At 34.6% G+C, this 24,067-nt stretch overlaps 1 protein-coding gene across 3 annotated transcripts in view; it reads right to left on the bottom strand.

The window, feature by feature from the left end:
• Nucleotides 1-744: 744 nt before the first annotated feature.
• Nucleotides 745-24,067, bottom strand: part of SS18 (SS18 subunit of BAF chromatin remodeling complex) — a 76,157-nt gene continuing 52,834 nt past the window's right edge. For 2 of the 3 annotated variants that reach the window (XM_010380751.2, XM_030925899.1), the window contains 5 exons: nucleotides 23,389-23,493; nucleotides 20,678-20,770; nucleotides 19,853-19,975; nucleotides 17,185-17,318; nucleotides 745-2,876 (listed from right to left, as the gene is read on the bottom strand). In XM_010380751.2, coding sequence (XP_010379053.1) covers nucleotides 2,850-2,876; nucleotides 17,185-17,318; nucleotides 19,853-19,975; nucleotides 20,678-20,770; nucleotides 23,389-23,493 — 482 coding nt within the window. In that variant the 3' untranslated portion in view covers nucleotides 745-2,849. The remainder of the gene's footprint in view (nucleotides 2,877-17,184; nucleotides 17,319-19,852; nucleotides 19,976-20,677; nucleotides 20,771-23,388; nucleotides 23,494-24,067) is intronic. The other variant, XM_010380752.2, reaches the window with a different exon arrangement.

The following is a 24,067-nucleotide window of genomic DNA, read 5'->3' on the forward strand; positions in this document are numbered from 1 at the left end:
AGCACACTTAGCATATTTTGAAATGTTTATTAATAGTCACCCCACTCTTTTCTTAGTAATATTTTGTTTCTGGAATTTTACGGGATAGTATATTACTTTGAAAAAATGCAAACTTTAGCTGTAGAATATATAGTCTGTACAGAAATGTCGAATCTAGTAGACAGCTACTGGTAAAGTTATTCCTCTTACTAGGTATCAGAGGAGTAAGGTAATTTTTGTCACCACCAATTAAAAACTTTTACGAAACAGGACTGTTATAAAACAATTAAACCTTGCAAATGCACTAGTCTCCAGGAAGAAAGTCCTGGAGGAAACTCTGCTTATTAAAATTGCAATTTTAGTTTCCATTAAAAGGAGAATAAGACAACAGAAGATGGGTTGGCAAGACAAATTATTTCTTAATGTCAGCTGAGCTTATTTCAAATGAGATAACGTATCTACACCAGGTTGGGTTCAGTACAATTCTGACTCCTCAACTCATTTATCTAATTCAGTCATCTTGATTATAGCCTCATGGACTTCATTTTCAGAGAAAGAATTCTGTAACAAACAGCCTACACAACATGCTGATTACTGAACAGTTAATTCTAATTAACTTGGGTATGGCAAGAGAATTTTGATAAAGTCCTAGAATACAAATATAGTCTGCTTATACTGGACTAACTTATATAAAAACCCACAGCATAGTCTCCAGACAAAACAAGAGAGTCAAAGAGATCTAATTTAAAGAAACAAATGAGAAAATTAAAATCACAAATAATTTATTCTTCCGTTAGAGTTGATACAGTTTTAAATAGCAACAAAGTACACAGTGGTGGAAAATTGGCACAGAACCTACAAGCATTTCAATCACAATAAGGCTGTCCATGCTTTATCTGTTCAAACTTGATGTCCATTTTCTACTGACCAAGTTGAAAGAAAAAACCTATTCTGGCCAGGCACGGTGGCTCACGCCTGTAACCCCAGCACTTTGGAAGGCCGAGGTGGGCAGATCACCGGAGGTCAGGAGTTCAAGACCAGCCTGGCTGACATGGCAAAACCTCGTCTCTACTAAAAGTACAAAAATTAGCCAGGTGTGGTGGCGGGTGCCTGTAATCCCACCTACTCAGGAGGCTGAGGCAGGAGTACTGCTTGAACCTAGGAGGTGGAGGTTGCAGTGAGCTGAGATTGCACCACTGCACTCCAGCCTGGGCAACAAGAGCGAGACTCCATCTCAAACACACACACACACACACACACACACACACACACACACACACACACACACACACCTATTCTGACCTTGAAACACACAAACACACACACTCTTTCTCTCTCATACACACACAGAGACCCACTGAAATTCCTCCTTTTGATTACAGTATGTTGAGAACAGTATGTTCTGTCAAATTTATGGCGCCCCTTCTGTTTTGTTTCCAGTTAGAAGCGGGAAAAACCAATTCAATTATAAAGAATACATCTTATTCCCTGGGCATAGGCAACTGTGATGAAAATAGCAACTTACCTTTGGGCTAGATGTTTTCAGATTATGCTTAAATAACCGTGGTTAGACATTTTTCAATGCATGCTTTCCTGCCCCACCAATCTCCCTGAATTTAGCTAAAATAATCAGGCAAAGGACAGTCTCAAATAATGATTAAAATACGCCATGCTAATAAACAAGGTTATCTAGAATGCAACCTCTGTACTTTAAAAACAGATAGAATAAACCTCATCAATAAGCATTTTCCTAAATATCTCTTTGTGTTATATTAACCAACATAGAAAAGGGAAAAACATAAAAGTGTCCCTTTATAAATGATATTATTTCCAAATAAGAAAGTTGAAACAAAGGTTTGTAAAGTCTCCTATTCTGTTCAATAACCAATTATCCCTCAATGTTACAAAATAAAATTACTGGATCAATGTTGACTCTTCTTTGATATCATTTATAAAATGTTTTGATATTACTAAGTTCCCTGATAACTCAAACAAGGTAAAATTAACACTTTCATTTTCAGTTATTGCTATTTTAGAAGAGGATTACCACTTTCATTTACATGAAACTGTTTTACCAAAGCCTCCTCAGATCCAACATAAAGTAATTCTTATTGCTTCACATTTTAAAACAGTATTATAAATGATCTTTATAAAAAGGTTTAATCCACAAAACTGGAAGGCTTTTAAAAATGTCTTTTTACTCAAAACTGTATCACAGTGCCCTTGATTATCTAATAGATAAAAGGGATTTGAATTTCCTCTACAAGAACAGAACAGTGGACATATGGTGTGCTTTGTCTTCCCCTCACCTTTATCTTTATAGCACATCATTTTGAGACCAAAACAATCAAGCATCTACCATGCTCCAGTCCACATCAACAGAGGATTTCTGATTCTGTCCAGTGCGTAGTGTACCGCCTTGCATATTCACCACATGAAATAAACATAATATACAAAATATTGCTGCTGTAAAAAGTGTACATTTCCCTCTTCCCCTTACAAAAAAATCTGTGGAAAAGTATTAAATTCCCTTACCCTTCATAAACATACAAAGCTGTTCACACCTTTCAGTCTGTAACAGTCCATTTGAAACACAGTTCCAAAATCATTACAAATTGGTTATGTCATTGCATTTTCTGTCCAATGTTGCCATCTAGAGTAGAAATGTGAAATCAAGAGTATTTTTGAGCTACTAAAGCCTTTTATAACTAAACCACAAAGGCTGCTTACTGATGAAACAGCCACTTATCCACAAGGTTTTTCCAAAAACTAGATGGAATGGAAGGATCTCTTCACAGGGAGGTGTCCACAGTGCTGAGGTGACAATATGGCTGCTAATAGATACTGGCTATTGGAATGTAAGTACTTTTTCACTGCTGGTAATTTCCATACTGTCCCTAAAAGATAAATTTAAAAATATAATTAGATAATAGTTACAAACGAATCATTTCTAACATTGTAATACCACAAAAAAGCGGCTGTACCTACAATAAACAATTTTTTTTATATCTTTAGGTACACCGTATCACCCTGTAATTTCTTCTGACATTATATTCAATTACAAATGAATTTCATAGTCCAAAATATGCTAGGGATTAGCAAATGAGCCTAGAGTAATACTTGCCAGGGTGGGAACTTAAATGTTTAGTGAATTTTGTTGAATGAATTGAGCAGGTATTGAGTGAGAAGTTCTAGTTCTAAACTCTGATGTAATATATATGGAATGGAATATATATGTATGAATATATATGGAATGTAATATACATATATGAAAATGGAAAGGTATGTGGGAGGTAAAAGGTAAAGAACCTTCTATCCATACTAACATATTTGAGCCTTTCCTTGAGGTCAACAAAGTATCAGTAGAGGTATTTAGACAGGCCACAGGGACATAAAATAGAGGAAAGTTGGTTTTTTTGTGTTGCCTGTTTTGTTTTTTTAATAAGGTAGATTTGACCCTCAGGATGACAGGATGAGACAGAAAGGGAATATAGATAAAAAGGACACGATGAAGCAGCACAATTCTGTCAGTGGGGGTGAACAATGTCCAGTATACATCTGTTCAGGTTAACTTTTAGAGAAGAGAAGCAACATCTTTTCCTTTAAAACAGAAGAACGGTAGAAAAAAAGGACATACTATGAAATATGTATTTTATGAAAAATTTCTTAAATGTGTTTAAAATAAATATTCATAAAAGCACTAATTTTCAAAAAGCATGACTCACTGGAAGCATATAATTAGTTAACTGTTTCCTTTGGCTAAACAACTCCCTCTCCAAGTCGTAATAATGTAACTCGAAAACATTCTAGACTTGAAATACTTCTCTACCATAAGAAACAGTACCCTAAAAATCTACATTTCCACAGAAGTAAATACACATGATAATGTGTTGAATGTCACCACAGATATGATGGAATAATGAATTAAACAGAAATAGGGATTTTTTTGGGCCGGGCATGGTGGCTCACACCTGTAATCCCAGCACACTGGGAGGCCAAGGCAGGTGAATCACTTGGGGTCACAAGTCCAAGACCAGCCTGACTAACATGGTGAAACTAAAAATACAAACTAAGAAGACATAAAAATACGTCTTTACTAAAAATACAAAAATTAGCTGGGCGTGGTGGTGCACATCTGCAATCCTAGCTACTTGGGAGGCTGAGGCAAGAGAACTGCATGAACCCAGAAGGCGGAGGTTGTACCACTGCACTCCAGCTTAAGCAACGAAGTGACTCCATCTCAAAAAAAAAAAAAAAAAAGAAAAGAAAAAAAGAGAGATTAAGGATTTTACACTAGTGTGTTTTACATAGTTATATTCAGTTAAAGTCAATGATCATCTTCAAGGATTTATGGATAAAATGATATCATGTCTAAGATTTGCTCTAAAATACTCTGAAAAAAATAGTGTAGAGGGGCAGATAAAACAACATTGGCAAAATGTTGATAAACTGATGAAGTTGGGTGATGGGTACACAGAGGTTCACTATACTACTCTCTTTATTGTATGTGTGTAAAATAAACATAATAAAAGGTTTAAAATAAGAAACTTATTGCTTAGCATACTGGAGCTTATTGAATAAGCTTATTGAATTGTTAGATTGTCTAAACATTAAATCTGAGTTTAAGTTCCAATTCTATTGCTAACTTCCTATTTGAGTCTAAAAAAAGCTCTGTTAGACTCAGTTTCTTCACTGAGCAGTGGGAGAGTAACATATACATCTCTGGATCACAATTTCCCTTCTGTTAATGGCTACATTAATTCCTGTACCTCATTTGTTTGTTATGATGCTTAAATAAGAGAGGACATGAGAAAGGACTTTTTAGAATTATAAATCAGTGACTCTCAGTGCTGGAGGGAAATACTCCCCTAGTCAATGTGTAAAATGAGATGCTAATGATGAAAGTGAGTTGCAAATATAAATGATGTGAAAGCAGAAGAGAGGTTAAGAACCACTGTACCATAGTTTATAAGCTATAATTTATCAACTATATTATGAACTACTTGAAGAAAGAGATCAGGTCAATAATGTATACCAAATAAATTATATCCAAGCAACTATGAACACTTATGGAACAAATACTCATCATCATCATCATAAATATGGAAAACAAGACTCAGAAATTAAGTATAATTACAAAATACGTAAGTTCTCTAAGTCTTAGCAAACTTGGGAGAGTTCAGACAGGAAAACGTTAACACAGCCTAAATTAATTAGAAAAATATTCCCAAGAATGTGGGAGCCTTGAGAAAATAGTAAGATCTGAATAGCAGAAAAAAGAAAAGAAAAGGGGGCAATTCAAATAGAAGCAACAGCTGAAACAAAGGCACAGAGGATAAAGTATAGAATACTTAGGGAAATGTGAAGAAAGAATATGCAATAATGAGGAGTAGAGGCTAATAATATACCCCGATAATAATACCTTAGTATGTGTCACACATTGTAGTAAGTGCTTTGTGTCCGTCTATAATCTATATAGTTAAGTATTATCTCCATTTTATAGATGAAGAAATGGAGGCACTGAGAGTGTATGTAACTTGGCCCATACTTGATCACAATGCTAGGACCAAACAAAATCACAATCATGCCTAAAAAGGTAAGCTGTGTATCTGTAACCATTAACAAATTCCAAGGTGGCATTAAGGATTACAAGTATGGGTTTTAGAGCCAGAAACCAATTTCTAGTGCTAACGTCACCACTTAACAGCTTCTTATCCTCGGGTAAGTTGCTTAACCTCCCTTGAGTTTCAATTTTATCATCTCACAAGGGTAATTATAATCTCTATTTTAAAAAGTTATTCAAGAAGAAAAACATGAAAATGCTCTGTGAACTACTCAAGTACTCATTAACAGTATGGGTGGCAGTGTGGTATAAAGTGAATAGAGCATGGGCTTTCAGCACTCAGCAGTAGTCATGCAGCTTCACCACTCCTCAGTTGTGTCATCTTGAGTAAATCCCTTGAACACTCTAAGCCTCACCTTCTCTCTCTTTGCTTCTTCAATTTTTTAAAAAATTCCTCTGACTACAGTATAATTTTAGTGGGAAAGAAGATAGTATGGAAGATCCTGCTGCGATGAAGATGGGAGATGAACACGGTCTAAACTAAGATAAGGGAGTAGGTTAGAGAGAAATGGATGGATTCAAAAGCTTTTCGAAAAGAAGATCAATAACATTTGTCATTTATCAGACAAGGGAGGAAAAGAACGGATACTTAAATATCAAATAGGCACTTGGCATTCTAGTTTGGTGATATACTCCTCTCTTTGATATAGAATACAGAAAAGTTTTGTCAGAAAAAAATACAAATTTATTTTGTTTCTGCTGAATTAATGCCTATGTTACATCTAAGCAGAGCTGTCGAGTAGGCATCTGATTTCCAGAAGAGAGATCCAGACTATAAATAGAGATTTGGGAGTCAACAGCACGGTGAACTGAGACCTTGTGAATAAATGAGAATGCCTAGGGAGAGTATATTGAATGAGAAGAGTCCCTAAGGTAGAAACCTGAGCAATACCAACATCTTTACATTTCTTTCCCTCATTCTATTTATCAAATCAGTTTAAAATCTTAACATTATTCCTTCACAATACATTTTAGGGGTTTCCTCTTATCTCTGGTCTTGTGATCATGCATTCAAATCTAGAAAGTAATGGCCTTATTTACTCAGTTGTTTATACTTTATTCACCAATATTTATTGATTATGTGCTGTGCTCTACTAGGTGACAGAGACTCAACAGTAATAAAAACAGACAAAGCGATGCTTTTAAAGAGGTTACATTCTAGGGAAAGAATATGACAATAAACAGTAACAATCTGTCAAATGAAGAGAAATGCTGAAAAATTAATGCACATTTCTATTCAAGATGGATTTATTTGGCAGCCTGAAACAATATTAAAAAAAAAAAAAAAAACTACACAAAGCCTATGATAATTATATTCAGGACACACAGGACACAGCCAACAAAGGACAATGATCCCTGAGACATAGTAAACAAACGAGGCCAGCCCTCTCATCACCACAGCTAACTGCCTTGAGAGTTTCCAGTCTGCATTACATGAAGGGGAACTGAGGCTAAGTCTGCCAGATGTTCTGACTTAAGGAGATAAGGCTTAGAGTCTGGAGAGAAAAAGGTAGCTAGAGTTAACAGGACAGAGTACCCTAGAAGAAAGATCTGCCTAAAGAGACAACTGTGGAGATCTGCAGAGGAACCCTCTTCCTATTCAGCATAGTACAGATACGCAAATGTGTGAGGAAAATACCCAAGGCTGAGGCAAAAAACACCCAAAAGGATTAGGGGAAACAATACTTGTTTGTCACGTAGGAACAGAAACAGTGCTCATTCCCACCTGCCAGAGTAAAAAGCCTTACAATCGAAAGGGCATTGGGCAAAATACCCAAAAGGCTCTTACCTTACCAGTGATGAATACTTAGCCCAGGACTAAACACTGCTCTTTGTCCTGCCTAAAATATCTTAAAAGCAATTTCAGAAAGTTCAAACTGTTTGTAACTTATTAAACTGAATCCCAAAGCAAAACTTAAGAATACTTCTAGGCATACAAATATCTTCATAACCCAACAACATAAAATTCACAATGTCTGGAATCCAATCAAAGATTATCACACACACAAAGGAGGAGAGAAAAAAAAACCTGATTAAAACTGACCCTAAAATGACACAGATTATTAGAGTTGGCAGAAGAGGATATTATAAGAATTATACTTGTATTCCATATGTTCCAAACAATTAAGGAGAGACACAGAAGATATTAAAAAGACCTAAACCAAACTTCTAGAGATTAAAACGACAAAGTCTGAGGTAACACTCAACAAACTCCAAGCATAAGAAACATGAAGAAATTGACACCGAGGCATGCTCTCATCAAATTGCTCAAAACAATTTGGGCAAGAGAGAAATTTCTTCAATCAAACAATTTGATAAAGGGAAAAATCTTAAAAACAGAGAAAAAAGACATATTAACTACAAAAGAACAAAGATAAATGACAGCAAATGTCTCCTTGGAAACAATGTAAAGAAGAAAAGAGTGGAACATCTTTAAAGTATGGAAAGGAAGAAAAGAGTGGAGCATCTTTAAAGTATGGAAAAAAAAAAAAACAAAACAAACTGTCCACCTAGAATTCTATACCCAGAGAAAATGTTTCAAAAATGAAGGCGAAATAAACTTTTTTTTCAGACATACAAAAGCTGATTATTACCAGTACACCTGCATTTTAAGAAATGTTAAAGTCCTTCAGGCAAACAAAAATGATACCAGATAGAAATATGAATCTACACATAAATAATGAAGAGCACCAAAAATGGTAACTACATGGGCAAATTTTAAATTTTTCCCCCTTACTATTTAAGTATCTTTAAATAACTGATTTTCTTAGACAAAAATAAATTCAATATACTGCGGGATTTATAGTATATACAGAAGTAAAATTTGTGACAATAACATAAAGATCGAGAAGAAAAGCAGACGATCTTAAGGTTCTTACACTATATATAGGCATACTATCACTTGAAGACACTGAGACACGCTACATAGACGAATCTTGAAATTATTAAGTTTAAAAAAAAAAACCGCCAGTCACAAAACTCCACATATTGTATGATTCCATTTATCTCAAATGTACAGAATAGGCAAATCCATAGAGACAGAAAGTAAACTACTGTTGCTGGAAAATCTCCAAATATTTGAAAACGAAATTACAGACTGAGTATTTAAGTACTTAAGGCTGAGTAGTTCAAGGGGAATGAGGAGTGACTGCTAACAGGTTTATCAAGTTGGTGAAAATGTTTTAAAATTAGAGGGTGGTAATGGTTGCACTTTTTTTTGAGACAGGATTATTAGCTCTGTCACTCAGGCTGGAGTACAGTGACACAATCACAACTCACTGCAGCCTCAACCCCCTGGGTTCAAGTGATCCTCTGCCTCAGCCTCCTGAAGAGCTGGGACTACAGGCACATGCCATTGTGCCTAGCTAGTTTTTTGTAGAGGTGGGGTCTCGCTTTGTTGCCCAGGTTGGTCTTGAACTCCTGGGCTCAAGCAATCTTCCTGCCTCAGCTTCCCATAGTGCTATAATTATAGGCATGAGCCACCAACCCCAGTCTATCTTTTTGAATATGCTTAGAAACCACTGAATGGTAAACTTTAGAATGGTGACTTGTATGACATGTGAATTATGTATCAATAAAGCTGTTTTTATTAAAAACAGGAGAAAAATCAAAGGAAGGCAGAAAAAGAGGAAAAGGAGAACAAAAACCAGATGGGACAAATAGAAAAAATAAAGATGATATACTTAACCATATACATAATCACACTAAACATGTCAAAAATCCCATTTTAAAGGCAGCAATCATCAGATTGGATTTTAAAAAAAGCAAGATCCAACTGACTACATATGCTGTCTACCTGAAATATAATTCAAATATAAAAACACAAATATGTTAAAAGGATGAAAAATATATTATTCTAATATGAATCAAAAGAAAAGTGGTATTGCAGTATTGATATTAGACAAACCAGATTTCAGAGCAAAAAATATTAGCAGGGATAAAGACAGTTATTTGATAATGGTAAAGGAGTAAATTCATCAGAAAGATTTGAAAATCTCCAAATACTTGAAAATAAAATTGCACACTTCTGATGTGTCGTGGGTCAAAAAAGAAATAAAAAGTGAAACCAGGATGTATTTTGAACTGCTTAAAAATAACAGAATCAGATACAGTTTAAGAGTACTTAGAAATAAACACCTATATCAGAAAGAAAGACAGTTCTTAAATCAACGGGACTACAACTTCAAACTTAAGAAACTGGAAAAAGAAGAACAAATAAAATCTAAGCAAGCAGAAAAAAAACAAATAATAAAGTTCTGGGCAGAAATCAAAGAAACAGAAAAGCAAATGAGCAAAAGGCAATCAATAAAATCAAAAGCTGCTTTTTGAGAAAAATCAATAGGTAGATTAAAACTAGCCAGATAAATGAGGACAAAGAGAGAAAACACAAATTATTAATATCAGAAACGAGAAAGGTAATATCACTATATAGAGATATTAAGTGATGATAAATAAATTATTCAACAACATAGATAAAATAGACATCGCCTATGAAAAATACACAAAACATTTACTCAAGAAAAAAAGGATAACCTGAATACCCCTATATTTCATAAATTAAATTTATAATTTAAAAATTTCTCACAAAAAAAAACTACAAACCCAGATGGCTTCACTGGTGACTTGCACCAAACATTTTAGAAAAAATAATACCAATTTTCTGCAGATCTTTCCAGAAAATTGAGGGGAGGAAATTCTTTCCAACTCACTCTATGAAACCAGTGCTACATTAATAACAAAACCAGACAAAGATGTTACAAGAAAAGAAAACCAGATTCCAAAATTTGTCACGAAAATACAGATGTTCCTTGACTTACCATGGGGTTATGTCCCAATTAACCTACTGTAAGTTGCATACATCATGTAATTTATTAAACACTGCACTGAATGATTGTATGGTTACTGGAAGTAGAGCTTCTACTAAATGCACATCACTTTTCACAGCCTTGTGAAGTCAAAAAAAACCGTAAGTTGAACCACTGTTATGTCAGGACGCATCTGACTGGGACTACAGGCACATGCCACCATGACTGGCTAGATTTTTATAGAGGTGGGGTCTCACTTTGTTGCCCAGACTGGTCTTGAACTCCTGGACTCAAGAGATGCAAATGCAGAAATTCTTAACAAAATTTTAGCTAATTAACCCAACATATAAAAAGAATATATACATCATGACCAAATGGATTTTATCCCAGGTATGCAAATGGTTTACATTTGAAACTCAAACAATGTAATTCAAAAATCAGCAAACTAAAAAAGGAAAACCGTAATTCCCTCAATAGATAAGGAAAAATCATGTGACAAAATTCAACATTTATTCCCAATAAAAATTCTCAGCAAACTAGAAATATAACACCTAATAAAGGATAGCTACAAAAAACCCTACATTAATATCTTATATAAGGATGAAAAACTGACAACTTTCCCCCTAAGATCAGGAACAAGACAAAAGATGTCTACTTTCACCATTTTTATTTAACATGGTATTGGAGTTTCTGGCTGAGGCAAGCAGGAGGGTGGGGAAGGAACATAGGGGAGTATTCAGATTGAAAAGGAAGAAGACTTTCTTTATTCATAAACATGATTTCTATGTTTGAATATTCAATGAAATCTACAAAAACACTACTAGATGTGTGATTTTAGTAAAGTTATAGTTTTGATAAAATATCAATACACAAAAATAAGCTAGCATTTGTATGGACTAGCAACTAATAACTGGAAATTAAAATTTTAAAAAATTTACAATAGCATCAAAACACATAAAATACTCAGAAAATAAATGTTAAGACCTATATACTGAAAATTGTATGACACTGTTAAAATTTTAAGGGACATAGGCCATGTTCATAGGTTGGAAGACTAAATAATACTGTCAATTCTCCCCAAATTAATCTATAAATTCATGGCAATTCCAATCAAACTCCTAGTAAGCTTTCATGTACAAACTGACAAGCTGATTCTAAAATTTACATGGAAATCCAAAGAACCTACAGCGCCAAACAACTTTGTATAAAAAAACTAAGTTCAAAAACTAATACTACCTAATTATAAAACTTATAAAACTATAGAAATGAAGACGGTGTGGTGCTGGCATAAAGATACATAAACAGATCAATGGAACAGAATAGAGTTCAGAAACAGACACGTGTTTATGGACAACTGATTTTCTGCAAAGGTAAAACGACAATTCAGTATATAAAAGATAGTCTTTTTGGCTGGGTGTGGTGGCTAACGCCTGTAATCTTAGCACTCGGCGGGGGCCGAGGTGGGCGGATCACAAGGTCAGTAGATCAAGACCATCCTGGCCAACAAGGTGAAACTATGTCTCAACTAAAAATACAAATACAAATAAATAAATAAATAAAAGTAGCTGGGCGTGGTGGTGCACGCCTGTAGTCCTAGCTACTTGGGAGGCTGAGGTAGGAGAATCACTTGAACCTGACAGGCAGTGGCTGCAGTGAGCTGAGATCGCGCCACTGCACACCAGCTTGGTGGTGACAGAGCGAGACTCTGTCTTAAAAAAAGAAAAGATAGTCTTTTCAACAAATGACGCTGAGAAAAATAGACATGCATCAGAAAGAAAAAAAGCCATGCAAACTTTATTTCGTACTTCACAGCATACATAAAAATTAACTCAAAATGAATCATACACTTAAATGTAAACTCTAAAATTATATAACTTCTAGAAGAAAGTACAGGAGAAAATCTTTGTGATCTTCAGTTAGGTAAAGATTTCTTACACATATGATCCCAAAAGCATAATCCATAAGAGAAAAAAACTGATAAACTAAACTTCATCAAAATTTAGATTCTCCCGTCTTTGAAAGACCCTATTTACAGAATGAAAAAACAGACAGGATGAAAATATGTGCAAATGATACCTGATTAAGGACTTGTATCTAGGATATACAAAGACCTCTTAATAATAATAATAAAAAAAAAGAATCTCCAATTTAAAAATGAGCAAAAGATTTAAACAGACACTCCAAAAAAGAAGAAATATAGATGGCAAATAAGGGAGAGAAGATGGTCAACATCATTAGTCCTCGGGGATACTCAAATTAAAGTCATGAGGTGTTATAACACACCTATTAGAATAAATAAAATTTAAAAGACTGATTCATACTAAGTATTGGCAATGAGTTAGGAAGAATATGGGAGAAATCATACACTCCTGGTAGGAATGTAAAATGGTAGGAATGTACAATGGTACAACTACTTTGGAAAACATTCTGGCAATTTGTTGAATTAAATATATACCTATCATATGATCCAACCTTTCCACTCCTAGGTATTTACCCAAGAAAAATGTCCCCAGGGACTTGTCCATGAACGTTCATAGTACTGTGTCTGTAAAGCCAAATATCCCATCTGTAGATCAAAGGATAAACATAGTACTTTGTCTGTAAACCCAAATGTCCCATCTCAATGGACAAATAGCCATATAACGGAACACTACTTAGCAATAAACAATTATTGGCACAAACAACGTAAGTATCAAAACAATTACGCTGAGTAAAAGAAGCCAGATAAAAAACAGAACATACTGTATTATTCAATTTCTATACAATTTTGGAAAATGTAAACTAATCCACAGTTTAATTAAAACATCAGTGACATGGTCTGGAGAGGGGATGCAAGTGGAGGGATTTCAAAGGGGCACAGGGAAAACTTTTGGGCATGATAGATACTCCATTATTTCGAATCTGCTAATGGTTTCACAGGTGTGTATACACATGTCAAAAAAGATCTGTACACTTTTATTACATGTAGTTTAATGGTATGTAAATTATATTTCAATTGAGCTGTTCAAAAAACTGTGAAAAGGGTAGGGAAAAAGAGTGATGCAATGGAGGGTGTTACTGTCTTAGGTGGTCAGTGAAGGACTCTGAGATGATATGGTGACATTTAAGCAGAGATTTTAATAAAGTGAGGTTGGAGGCACCGCAGGCATTCAGGCAGAAGAGGGGTAGCAAATACAAAAGTTCTCAGGTAGAAACTCACTTGATGCATATAAGGAACAGCAAATAGGCCAGTGTGACTGAAGCAGAGTGAATTAGGGCAGCAAGCAGTTGGGATATAAATACGCAGGCATGAGGAGGGTAGCATAGGAGGTAGGAACACAAGTCCTATACGGCCTTGTAGGCCAGTATATCATATGGCTTTTACTTAAAACACCACAGGGTTGTAAGCACAGAGTTGACTAATGTCTTTAAAACATTACTCTAGGTCCCATGTGCAGAGTATCTTGTAGAGGAGGCAGGATAAAATCAAGAAAACCAAAAAAGAAGGATATATTGCAACAGTCCAGATGAGTGCTAGTTGTGACTTTGAGTTGGGTGAAAGGAGACTGTGAAAAATGGCTAGATATTGGATATATTTTGAAGGAAGAGGCGAGGAGATTTGCTAATTGACTGGATGTTAGCTTTGCAAAGAGGGGCGTCAAAGAGGACTGTAGGTTTTTAACCTGAGGAACAGGAAGAATGGAGCCACTGTTTATTGGGATAGGGAGGACCGATGGGGAAGTATCCTAACAATTTCCACCCTTTTAATTTCTCCCCTTTTATCTTGCATATTGCTATAAGATTAATCTGCCTAAACTACAATTATAATTATGTTAGTATTGGGTTTCAGAATCTTCATTAGCTTTCCACTGCCTCAACCATCAAGAGGTGAATGAACTATTTTTCCTAAAATAAAGAGCAATAGGTCTCCGGGTAGGGGCCAAAGATAAGGTTAAACATTAGGTTAATGTGGAAACGCTACTGGCACTAAAACAACTAAAATAGTCCCACCCTCATATTCTTTTCTAGTAGGGAATGAGATGTGGCTGGCAACTACTCAAACACCATGAGTCTTTATCCACAGTACAGTTTCAAATTCCTGAGAACTTTAGGAAGTGGAATGATTATGATGATAAAAGGAGAAGTAAATCATGTATCTATCCTAGCTACCAAGTGCTAGCCACTGCTAGACACTTTATATACGCTGCTTTCAAGCTCCACACTGATGTCAGGATAAAGTCCAAGTCCCCTAATATGGCTTGTAAGAGCCTTCCTAAGCTAACTCCAACACTTCTCTCCAGTCTTGCCTCTTCTTCCCCATGCTTCTGCTTTACTGAACCACACACGGTTTAACACTAGTCCCTTTGTGAATGCTCTTCTTTCCTCATCCACACCTACTTGGTTAATATTGGCTCTTCCTTGGTACTTCACACTTAAATATAATATTTCCCAAGGAATATTTCTCAAGATCTGAGTTAGAAGCTCCTTCCACATAAATCTTAGCTTCCCTTATCTAAGTACTTATCACACTATATCATATCATATGTTTACCTGCCTGTAGCCATCTAGACTTAAGTTCATAGAGGCTAAGTCCATGTCTATCTTATTTCCCAATATGCTCCCAATCTTCACATGGCACTTGGCATATAATGGTTGCTCAATAAACATTTGCTTAATGAATGGCTTTAAGTTCAGGAGATTTGGAAATATATTGACTTAGAAAGGAAAACGGTGAGTTTAGTCTACAACATGCTAAAGCTGAGGGAATCCCAAGACAAGAGATGTTCTGTACATTTGGATACAGAGCTGTACATTTGTACAGATGTTCTGTACAAAGGAGCTGAAAATGGGTTGAGAGGTAAGAGCTAAGAATACTGAAAATAGAGGGCAGGATGATTCAGAGGCTAGAAAAAAAACCACAGAGTCAAGAACTGATATTAGGGTAAAAAAAAAAAAGGAAAACCAATTTTAAAAAAATGAATCAATGTAAACGCAAGAAGAACAAAATGGTTCAGAAATATAGAAGCTAAAGAAGACCATTTAAAAATGAAAAAGGAAAACGTGCCAATAGCTAAAGTGAGGTCAAGGAAGATCAAGATAGCTGGTTGCCTATTTTACCTCTGCAGGACCTACTACAGTATCAAACGTGTGGAGAATAAGTATTTGTTGAATGATGGAAAACATAATCAGAATCTCACTTTTTAAAAAGTTCACCTGTAGATTAGATTAAGCCTAAATTTGTTCTGTTTAGGAATCCTGCCTTTAAATACTCACTAGCCACGACTTATTTCACTTCTAAAACTTAATAAAACCTCCAACTGATCCTTATGTTTTGTTCGAGTATATTTTGGAAAAATATTACTTATCTATTCTTGCTTTTTGTATCTCCTTTGTCTTAAATAAGAAGTGCCAATACAAGAGGGTCGCAGGCGTGAGAGAGGGTTGATAAAAGAACTGCTCACGCCTCAAATTCTAGTTACCACTGCATCTGAGTTTTTCCTCAAACCAGATACCCACGTTGGCCCTGAAAGCCTAAACTGCATATTAAAGACAGTTACATATTAAAAAATAACCTATTTTAGATAGCTTAAGTGGTGAACAAACCAGACCACCTTCACTGAAAAGCACAAACCTGAAACCAGCCTAAAGGAATTGCCATAATAAATCATTTCCATAACAATTCAGAGTATATATGAGTACATTCATAAAACAATGACTGTGATACAAGTCTGAGGAGTTTAATGACAAAAAGAAGAAACTTAAAGGAACACTGGGTTCAAGGGAATCAGTCATCATAGGATGAGATACACCTCTAAATATTTGAAAGTAGAATGACAAGTAGGGGAGAAATAACAGTTGAAACAATAGCTACGTGTGTGGAAGGAGGCAACAGAGGGAGGAAAGTTTGAATTTAAAGAGATAGGATATTACGGATGTGAAGGAAGTGTAGTGGACATGCTGGAGTGAAGTGGAGTGCTAATGAAAGCATCAACATAGATGGACTCCACATCTCAGTAGCTCAAGGCAAAGTTTCAGCAATAAACATCAGGAAGGATCACAGAAATCACTAAGGTTACCAGAGGTTGGGAAGAAAAGGGATGAGAAGGGATCAAGGAGTGGGAAATAAAGGAATTTATTAACACTGAACTGTATGTACACTCAAAAATAGTAAATATGATAAACTCTGTATATATATTTTACCTCAATAAACAAAGCATGCCTGAGGGTAAAGACCAGAGAGGCAGAGAGAGAGAGAGAAAATATCTATGTTGTTGTCTTATGTTAAGGCCATGTTTTATATGATAGAGTAACTATGATCAACTGTGTTATTAAATAGCATGAGACTCAAAAGTGATATACTTTTTAACAAATGTACCATAAACATTCCCTCATGAGGGAAACATGAGGCTTCAAGTTAAATTAAAAAAAAAAAAAACTGGCCGGCCACAGTGGCTCACAGTCTGTAATCCTAGCACCTTAGGAGGCTGAGGCGGGTGGATCATGAGGTCAGGAGCTCGAGACCATCCTGGCCAACATGGTGAAACCCCGTCTCTACTGAAAATACAAAAAATTAGCCAGGTGTGGTGGTGTGTGCCTTGTAGTCCCAGCTACTCGGAAGGCTGAGGCAGGAGAATGGTGTGAACCCGGGAGGCGGAGCTTGCAGTGAGCCGAGATTGTGCCACGGCATTCCAGCCTGGGCAACAGAGTGAGACTCCGTCTCAAAAAAAAAAAAAAAAGTTCACCTAATCGAAAGTGAACAAACAATGTGGCAATTCCGCAGCCATTCAAACTACTTACCTGGTCATATCCATAAGGCCTCTGTTGGGGTGGCTGTGGTGGTCCAGGCTGTGTTGGTCTATATCCTCCATACTGCTGACCTTGTCCCTGTGGGTAGTTAGGATACTGAGGACCTGGACCACCCTGTGAAGGACCTGCAAATAATTAACACAACAAAAACCCACATAAAAAGTTAAGTCCCTAGAATTCAGGGAAGGATTTGAAGTGGAGAGATGTTACAATATTTTTCTATCTAAACTTTAAAAAGATAGTTTGGTACCTTGATTTCCTCAAATGCTTTCTGAAATAAATCTGGATGGTAATAACAAGAGTAAAAATACTGTAATGCTACTTCACTGTAATTATTGTACTATGCCCTAGCCATTACAAAATATATTTCAAAATGGGTAAAAAAGACTCAGGGAGTTGTAAAGCAGGTTAACTCTATGATGATAAGAAAATTAATCAATGTATCTGGTAGCATTAACCAGTATGAGCAAGAGGAAAAAGAGAAAGCAAGAGGCAGATTCAAAGAAAAATACTGAAATAACTTCTGAATAAAGTGGAGGAATAAATGATATTTACAACTGTATGACTCTAGATTTATATTTGCAATCACCAAAAGTCTATGTCTATACTATGCATTGACAAATTACCAAAATATTTTAAAATAGAAACTAAAAACTTGAAAACCCACAGGTTACATGTGAAAAAACTTGATTCAAAAGTTACACTGAGAATTAATCACCTTTAATACTTTATCCATAAAAATGATTACAAATTCCAGAGATGGCAAGGGACTGATTTGGTTTGCTAAACAATTATGTCTGTTTTATAAACTCTACTATTTCCATTGTAAAGAATGCTTTAAAAAGCATAAGCTGGGCTGGACATAGTGGCTTACGCCTGTAATCCCAGCACTCTGGGAGGCTGAGGTGGGTGGATCACCTGAGGTCAGGAGTTTGAGACCAGGTTGACCAACATGGAGAAACCCCTTCTCTACTAAAAATACAAAATTAGCCAGGTGCGGCGGTGCATGCCTGTAATCCCAGCTACTCAGGAGGCTGAGGCAGGAGAATCGCTTGAACCTGGGAAGCAGAGGTTGCAGTGAGCCAAGATCGCAAGACTGCACTCCAGCCTAGGCAACAAGAGTGCAACTCCGTCGGAAAAAAACAAAACAAAACAAAACAAACCATAAGCTGAAAACCTTTGACACTTAAATGTTTTTCATCATAGCCATGCAAAACCTGCCATAAAAACACTGATTTCAGAGAAAAGTGTCAAAAGAGAACAAGTTTTCAAGCTTAAATATATTATATCAATCATTTATTTATTATATATTCAATTATTAAAACTTTATTTCTAGTGGAAATAAAGGTTTTTTTGACAATACAAGCCTATAGATAAACAAAATAGAAATTTCTCTTAGGATTCCTGATGTCTAACAAAACAGCATTTAACTATAACATACTTTAACAAAAATTAAGCTTTCTTTCACCCTCTCTTACCATTGAAGATATTTTGAAGATATTTCTCTTAAGACAACGAATTGACTTGATTTAGCTGCATTACATCTGTTTTCATGCAAATGCAATAAAACCAGAATACTGTATTTATTCAAAGTATAAATACTAAGTAGTCACAAAATGAAAAGACCGTTTGGGAAGGGCAAGAAAGTTCCTTTATGAAAGACAAAAACCCATGGAATATTTCTAAAGTCACATCTAGAATTTGGAAATCAGAATTTAACATTTTTAGAAAAATATCTGACTCCCAATATCTGACTGAGTTTCAACAAATATGCTGAGGGGGCAAGAGAATTTCAGTCTGACCTTAGTTCTAAGATTTGCTATCACAGGTAGACAGAGATGTCCACAGCAATGGCAGAGTTTAAGTCAATGACTAAAAATAATAAGATATTACCTATGTGAAAAAGAGACCCTGGTTAGGAAGAGGTGGAGTCAGTATTCGTAAGCAGCTAGTTTTCTTTCAACAGAGTTATATCTAAAATGGTTATAGTAGCCTAAGAGTTAAGATTGAAATATTAGATCCTCATCATTCCCCACTCCCTATGTAGTAAGTTAGTCAGATATCCAGGTAGTAGGTATTATAAGTGAGTATATAATAGGAAAATATTGCTACACTTCCCCCAAATTCTGTACAATACATAGCTGCAATAATTAATCCCGATGGATATATATATTGCTATTTAACTAGGGAATGACAAAAACATTTTCATTATGCATTCTGAATAGATCTCATTTTTACTCAAAAAAAAAAAAATCAGTATATCTTAAAAAAAACTGTATTGGCTATTAGTTTTTAAAAATAAATTTGCTAAGCAGATTATATACATATGGTCAATAATTATCCAATCATCAGTTTTCCAAGCACACACAAGGCTAGGCACGACAAATAGGTCTGATAATTCATTTTTCATGTCTTTTAAATGACTCCACACCTTACCTTTGGTCAATGAACCATCTCCAATTTGTAGTTCTTTTTAAATGGATTACTAGCTTATCTAAGAGCAACATTTTAAACCAACATTTTAATAGTAGACTAGGCTAAAACTGAATTTTCAACTGATAATTCTTGGAAAAATAAGTATTAAATATCCACTTCCATATTTTAAAACAATCAGCACCACATTTTTGGGGGGATAAAAATAAACTGTACAAAGCTTTACCGTAGCCCTGCTGCTGTCCTGGGTAACCTTGCTGCCCTGGGTACTGCTGCTGCTGGGGTGGATATCCCTGTTGTGGAGGTGGTCCCTGGTATGCATCTTGCTGTTGGCCATACTGTGAATTTCCTACAGGATAATTGGAGAAGAGGAAAAAAAACTGAGAAGTCTGCTTAAGTAACTTTTTTCCCTCTAAGATGCATAGCCAACAACACAAGAACAAAATGAAATGCCATATTGATTTTAGAAGTTAACAAAACAAAGAAAAAACTCAAACCAAACAGAAGGATTTCGGCCAAACAAACTGCAGTTAAAGCCAATTTTGCAAGGTTGAACTGCAGCATTTTCAGCGTCTCTGCCATACGAGCATTACATTTACTGGAACATCACAGTCATAAGATCATGACTATGCTAAATAAAATAAAAAAGACAAAATTAAAGACAGCTACAAGAGCACACACTAGCTACACGAGATCAGCAAGCTGTTTCCTAAAGGCACTATACTTATATGTAAAATTATACATATGTAAACACACACGAGAAAAAAAAGTTGAATGGATTTATGTTCAAATAGAAAATTTCCACTGAGGAAAAAATTATCTTTAATGTTTTAGTCTTTTTATTATTGTTAGAAATGGCAAGTCATGGTTATACATTTTAAATATTTGTAAGGAAATTATTTTGATTGTTTTGGGCTCCCTGCACCTTTCAAGACAGCCAGCAACTAGTATTCTACAAGAGCTTTGCATGGGTAGAAGTTGTCTTATGCAAGAATTTTCATTCCTGTAGAAGGGGATATATATGTGTATGTGTGTGAAGGTATATAGATACCTCCTTCGTAGTAATGTTGTGAGGAATCCTCATAAGGCCTATCGTAGCCTTGTTCAGGATACGACGGTTGCTGATAACCGTAATCATTATGACCTACATCAATTCGACAAGAGACAGGAAGAAACGTTAATGGCCACTGAGTGAAAACCCTAAAAATATTTAAACTTTCAGATAAAATTGAAAAAAAAAGGAAAAGAAATGGAACATAAAAAATAATTTCAATTGCATTAGCCAAAGATTTACCAATGTGATTGTTTTCATACTGAAATAACGTGCAATTTTTTTAAAAGCAAAAAGCAGTAGTTTTAGAAACATTACACTTATTGTCTTAAATCTGATAATCCTCATTGAGGGAAAAAAAAAACTATCTCCCATTTTAAAAAAAGAGAATAAAAGTATCTAGGTCTTTCACATGTAAATAACCTAAATTAAATTAGAATGAACAAAGAAAGCAATTATCATATTTTGTCAAACACCTGTTCTGCTGGTCTCCAATTCCACAGCATATGCTAAAAACAATGCAAAATATAAAAGAGCTCCATAAGTTTCTCCCCTGAAAGAAACTGAAAAATTTTCACGTTCTAACATTTACTTGCATAAAGTTAAGTATCTCAAAGTATCTTCAGATGCAAAATTATATATCTTAATGCTGCCATTTTGGAAATCTTTAGAAAATATTTCAAGTATCATAAACATACATCTTCATAAAATTAATATTGTGTTGAGAATATATCTTCAGTTTTAAAGCACAATAAATTTTACCTTCGAGATAATTGGACTCTAGTGAAAAATAATAGTCTCACTCTTTTTTTAAGTTTCACTAAGAAAATGTAGGAAATAACCTTTCAGTTATCTAAAATCTAAACTCAATTTTACAAAAATGCCTAATTAAGGACACAGGAATAAAAATTACAAATAAACATTATTCAGTGCTCTAGTATTCTAATGTTCCCAAGCCACCTCATAAATACCTACATGAAGGGTTGGCAAACTATGGCCTGCAGTCTTAATATGGCCAGTGGCATGTTTTTGTAAATAAAATTTTATTGGAATACAGTGATGCCCATTCATTTCAGTATTGTCCATAGCTGCTTTCATGCTACAATAAGAGTTCAGTAAGACCATATGGCCCACAAAGACTAAAGTATTTATTATCTGGCCCTTTACAGAAAAAGTTTGCCAATTCCTAATCTATATATTTACTAACATAAATATCTGGACATGAGAGAAAAGAGCCAATGTTGTTTACAAATATTAATTGTCGATATAAATAGAATATTCTATGGAAATGTCAGATATAAAGTGATACACACTTAAGCAAAAATGATACCCTTCAAATTAAAATCCACTAATAAAATGAAAGAAACCGTAACGTTTTGATATTTACAAAATAACAAATCAATATATTTTGAACAGAAAGGTTATACTATAACAACACAAATTTCACATTTCAAGAGATAGCCAGGATCAAAATAACAATGTCAAGTTTAACTCTTTAAAATGTAATTAAAAATTTAAAAAATAGAAACAATCATTTATTTTCAGCAGACTTCTCAATACATATAATTTAACAAAGATTTCACCTCTTTAAAATATGTATAGCTTACAACCTTACTAAAGTTTTTAATTAAAAAAAATCTTAATGCCATGTTTACATATGAAAAGAAAAACAAAACAAAACAAAAACCAATGTCCTTAAGTACAAATGTACCTTTATGCAGTATTAATAAAAAATGACAGGCAAAATGTTTTTTCAAATATCCTAAATTATATCTTCTTGCTAGCTTACATGGGCTGCTAGTCAATGTCTGCTAGTACTTTAGCTTTAAGTTTCTTAGTTTCTCTGTTCAGTAATTTATATTTACATCAAAGGATCACATATATGAATAAGGTTTTTGGCAAATCCTAACAACCCACATCATTTTGTAATGTATTTTTGAATTATTTTTTTCTTCTACATTGTATTATAAAATTTTCAAGCATACAGAAAAATGGATGAAACTATACTGTGAAAATCTACTTGTATGCTTGCAGTATTTCTATTCAAATTTTCCTAAAGTACTGTGCATCTTACTAACCAGTTTTTCACAAGCCAGCTTCTACAAAAAACAAAAAAACCCTAACTAAGAACCTTATTTCCAAATGCCTTTCCCATTCTACTCAATCTCTACACAGCTATATTATGGATATAATTTGGTCTCCCAAATTTTTCTCAAAGGCAAGCACTAATGTAAACCTTAGTTTGTTGAGAAGTATGAAACATTAATTAAAATGATGAGACTTGGAAAAATAACTCAAGAACTATATTTTCTATGTATGTAATGAATACAAGTCAACTAAGGGTGAACTTTATGGTATGTGAATTATATCTTAACGAAGCTCTTATTAAAAAAAGAGTAAATCAATAAACATAAGCTTTGGCTAAAATCAAACAACCCTAAATATATTACAAAAGGATCCTCTTTTATCTAAGGATTCCAATGACAGACTGTGATTCCTGATGGTACTAACGGAACAGCTACACAAAACATACTTCGAATTAGATTATAAACTAATGCTATCATTGGTACTTTAGAGTACTGAGGTGTTTCTAAATTTAGAAGAAACAAATTGTTAGCTTCTTCATCCTCATTAAAATGTTTTTATATAACTATCTACATTAATACTAGGCAGAGATAGAAAGTGGGAAAGTTAACATCAGGAGAGATTACCATCAGGGTAATATTGCTGGTTCATGCCTTCTGGAGGACCTTGTCCACCATGACTGTATTGGTCCCCGTAATAGTCTTCTTGGCCTGAGTACTGCTGTGGTGGGCCTGAAAAATGACAACCAGTCAAGAAATAAATAATGTATTCTCTATGTCATCAAAGGCTTTCTTTCTAATTTGATATTATGAAAGATTATTTCTCAACTATAGATTCCTGTCTCCTGATTTGGCATTTCAGATACCTTTAGCTATTCATATACATACGCATACAGATACACACACAGTAGCTCCACATACCACATTTACTAAAATCAACGTTAAGACCATACATGCAATATCAAAAAATACCAACTCAGAAAAACAAATGCTAACTTCTTAAAAATAGGTTCAAATTGGTAGCAAATTTATTTCCTTTTTATTTTGACACTACAGTGCTGTGAAGTAAAATTGGGTTTATTCCTGATCCTTTAATAATTTTTCAAAAACAAAACAGTATTTTCTGTTGTAAATTAGTGAGCTTTCGATACATAATTTTATGATATAATTTTTTCCAGAAAATAACAGATAAAAGAAAGCTGTGTATCAAGAAGTTCTTATCTACTTTGTGATGGCTTTGTACCTAGTAGAACCCTATCATTTGTTTAAAAAAAAAAAAAAAAGAAGAAGAAAAAAGAAACAAAAA

This window comes from Rhinopithecus roxellana, chromosome 21 (assembly GCF_007565055.1).
Source record: "Rhinopithecus roxellana isolate Shanxi Qingling chromosome 21, ASM756505v1, whole genome shotgun sequence".
Classification (NCBI taxonomy): Eukaryota; Metazoa; Chordata; class Mammalia; order Primates; family Cercopithecidae; genus Rhinopithecus; species Rhinopithecus roxellana.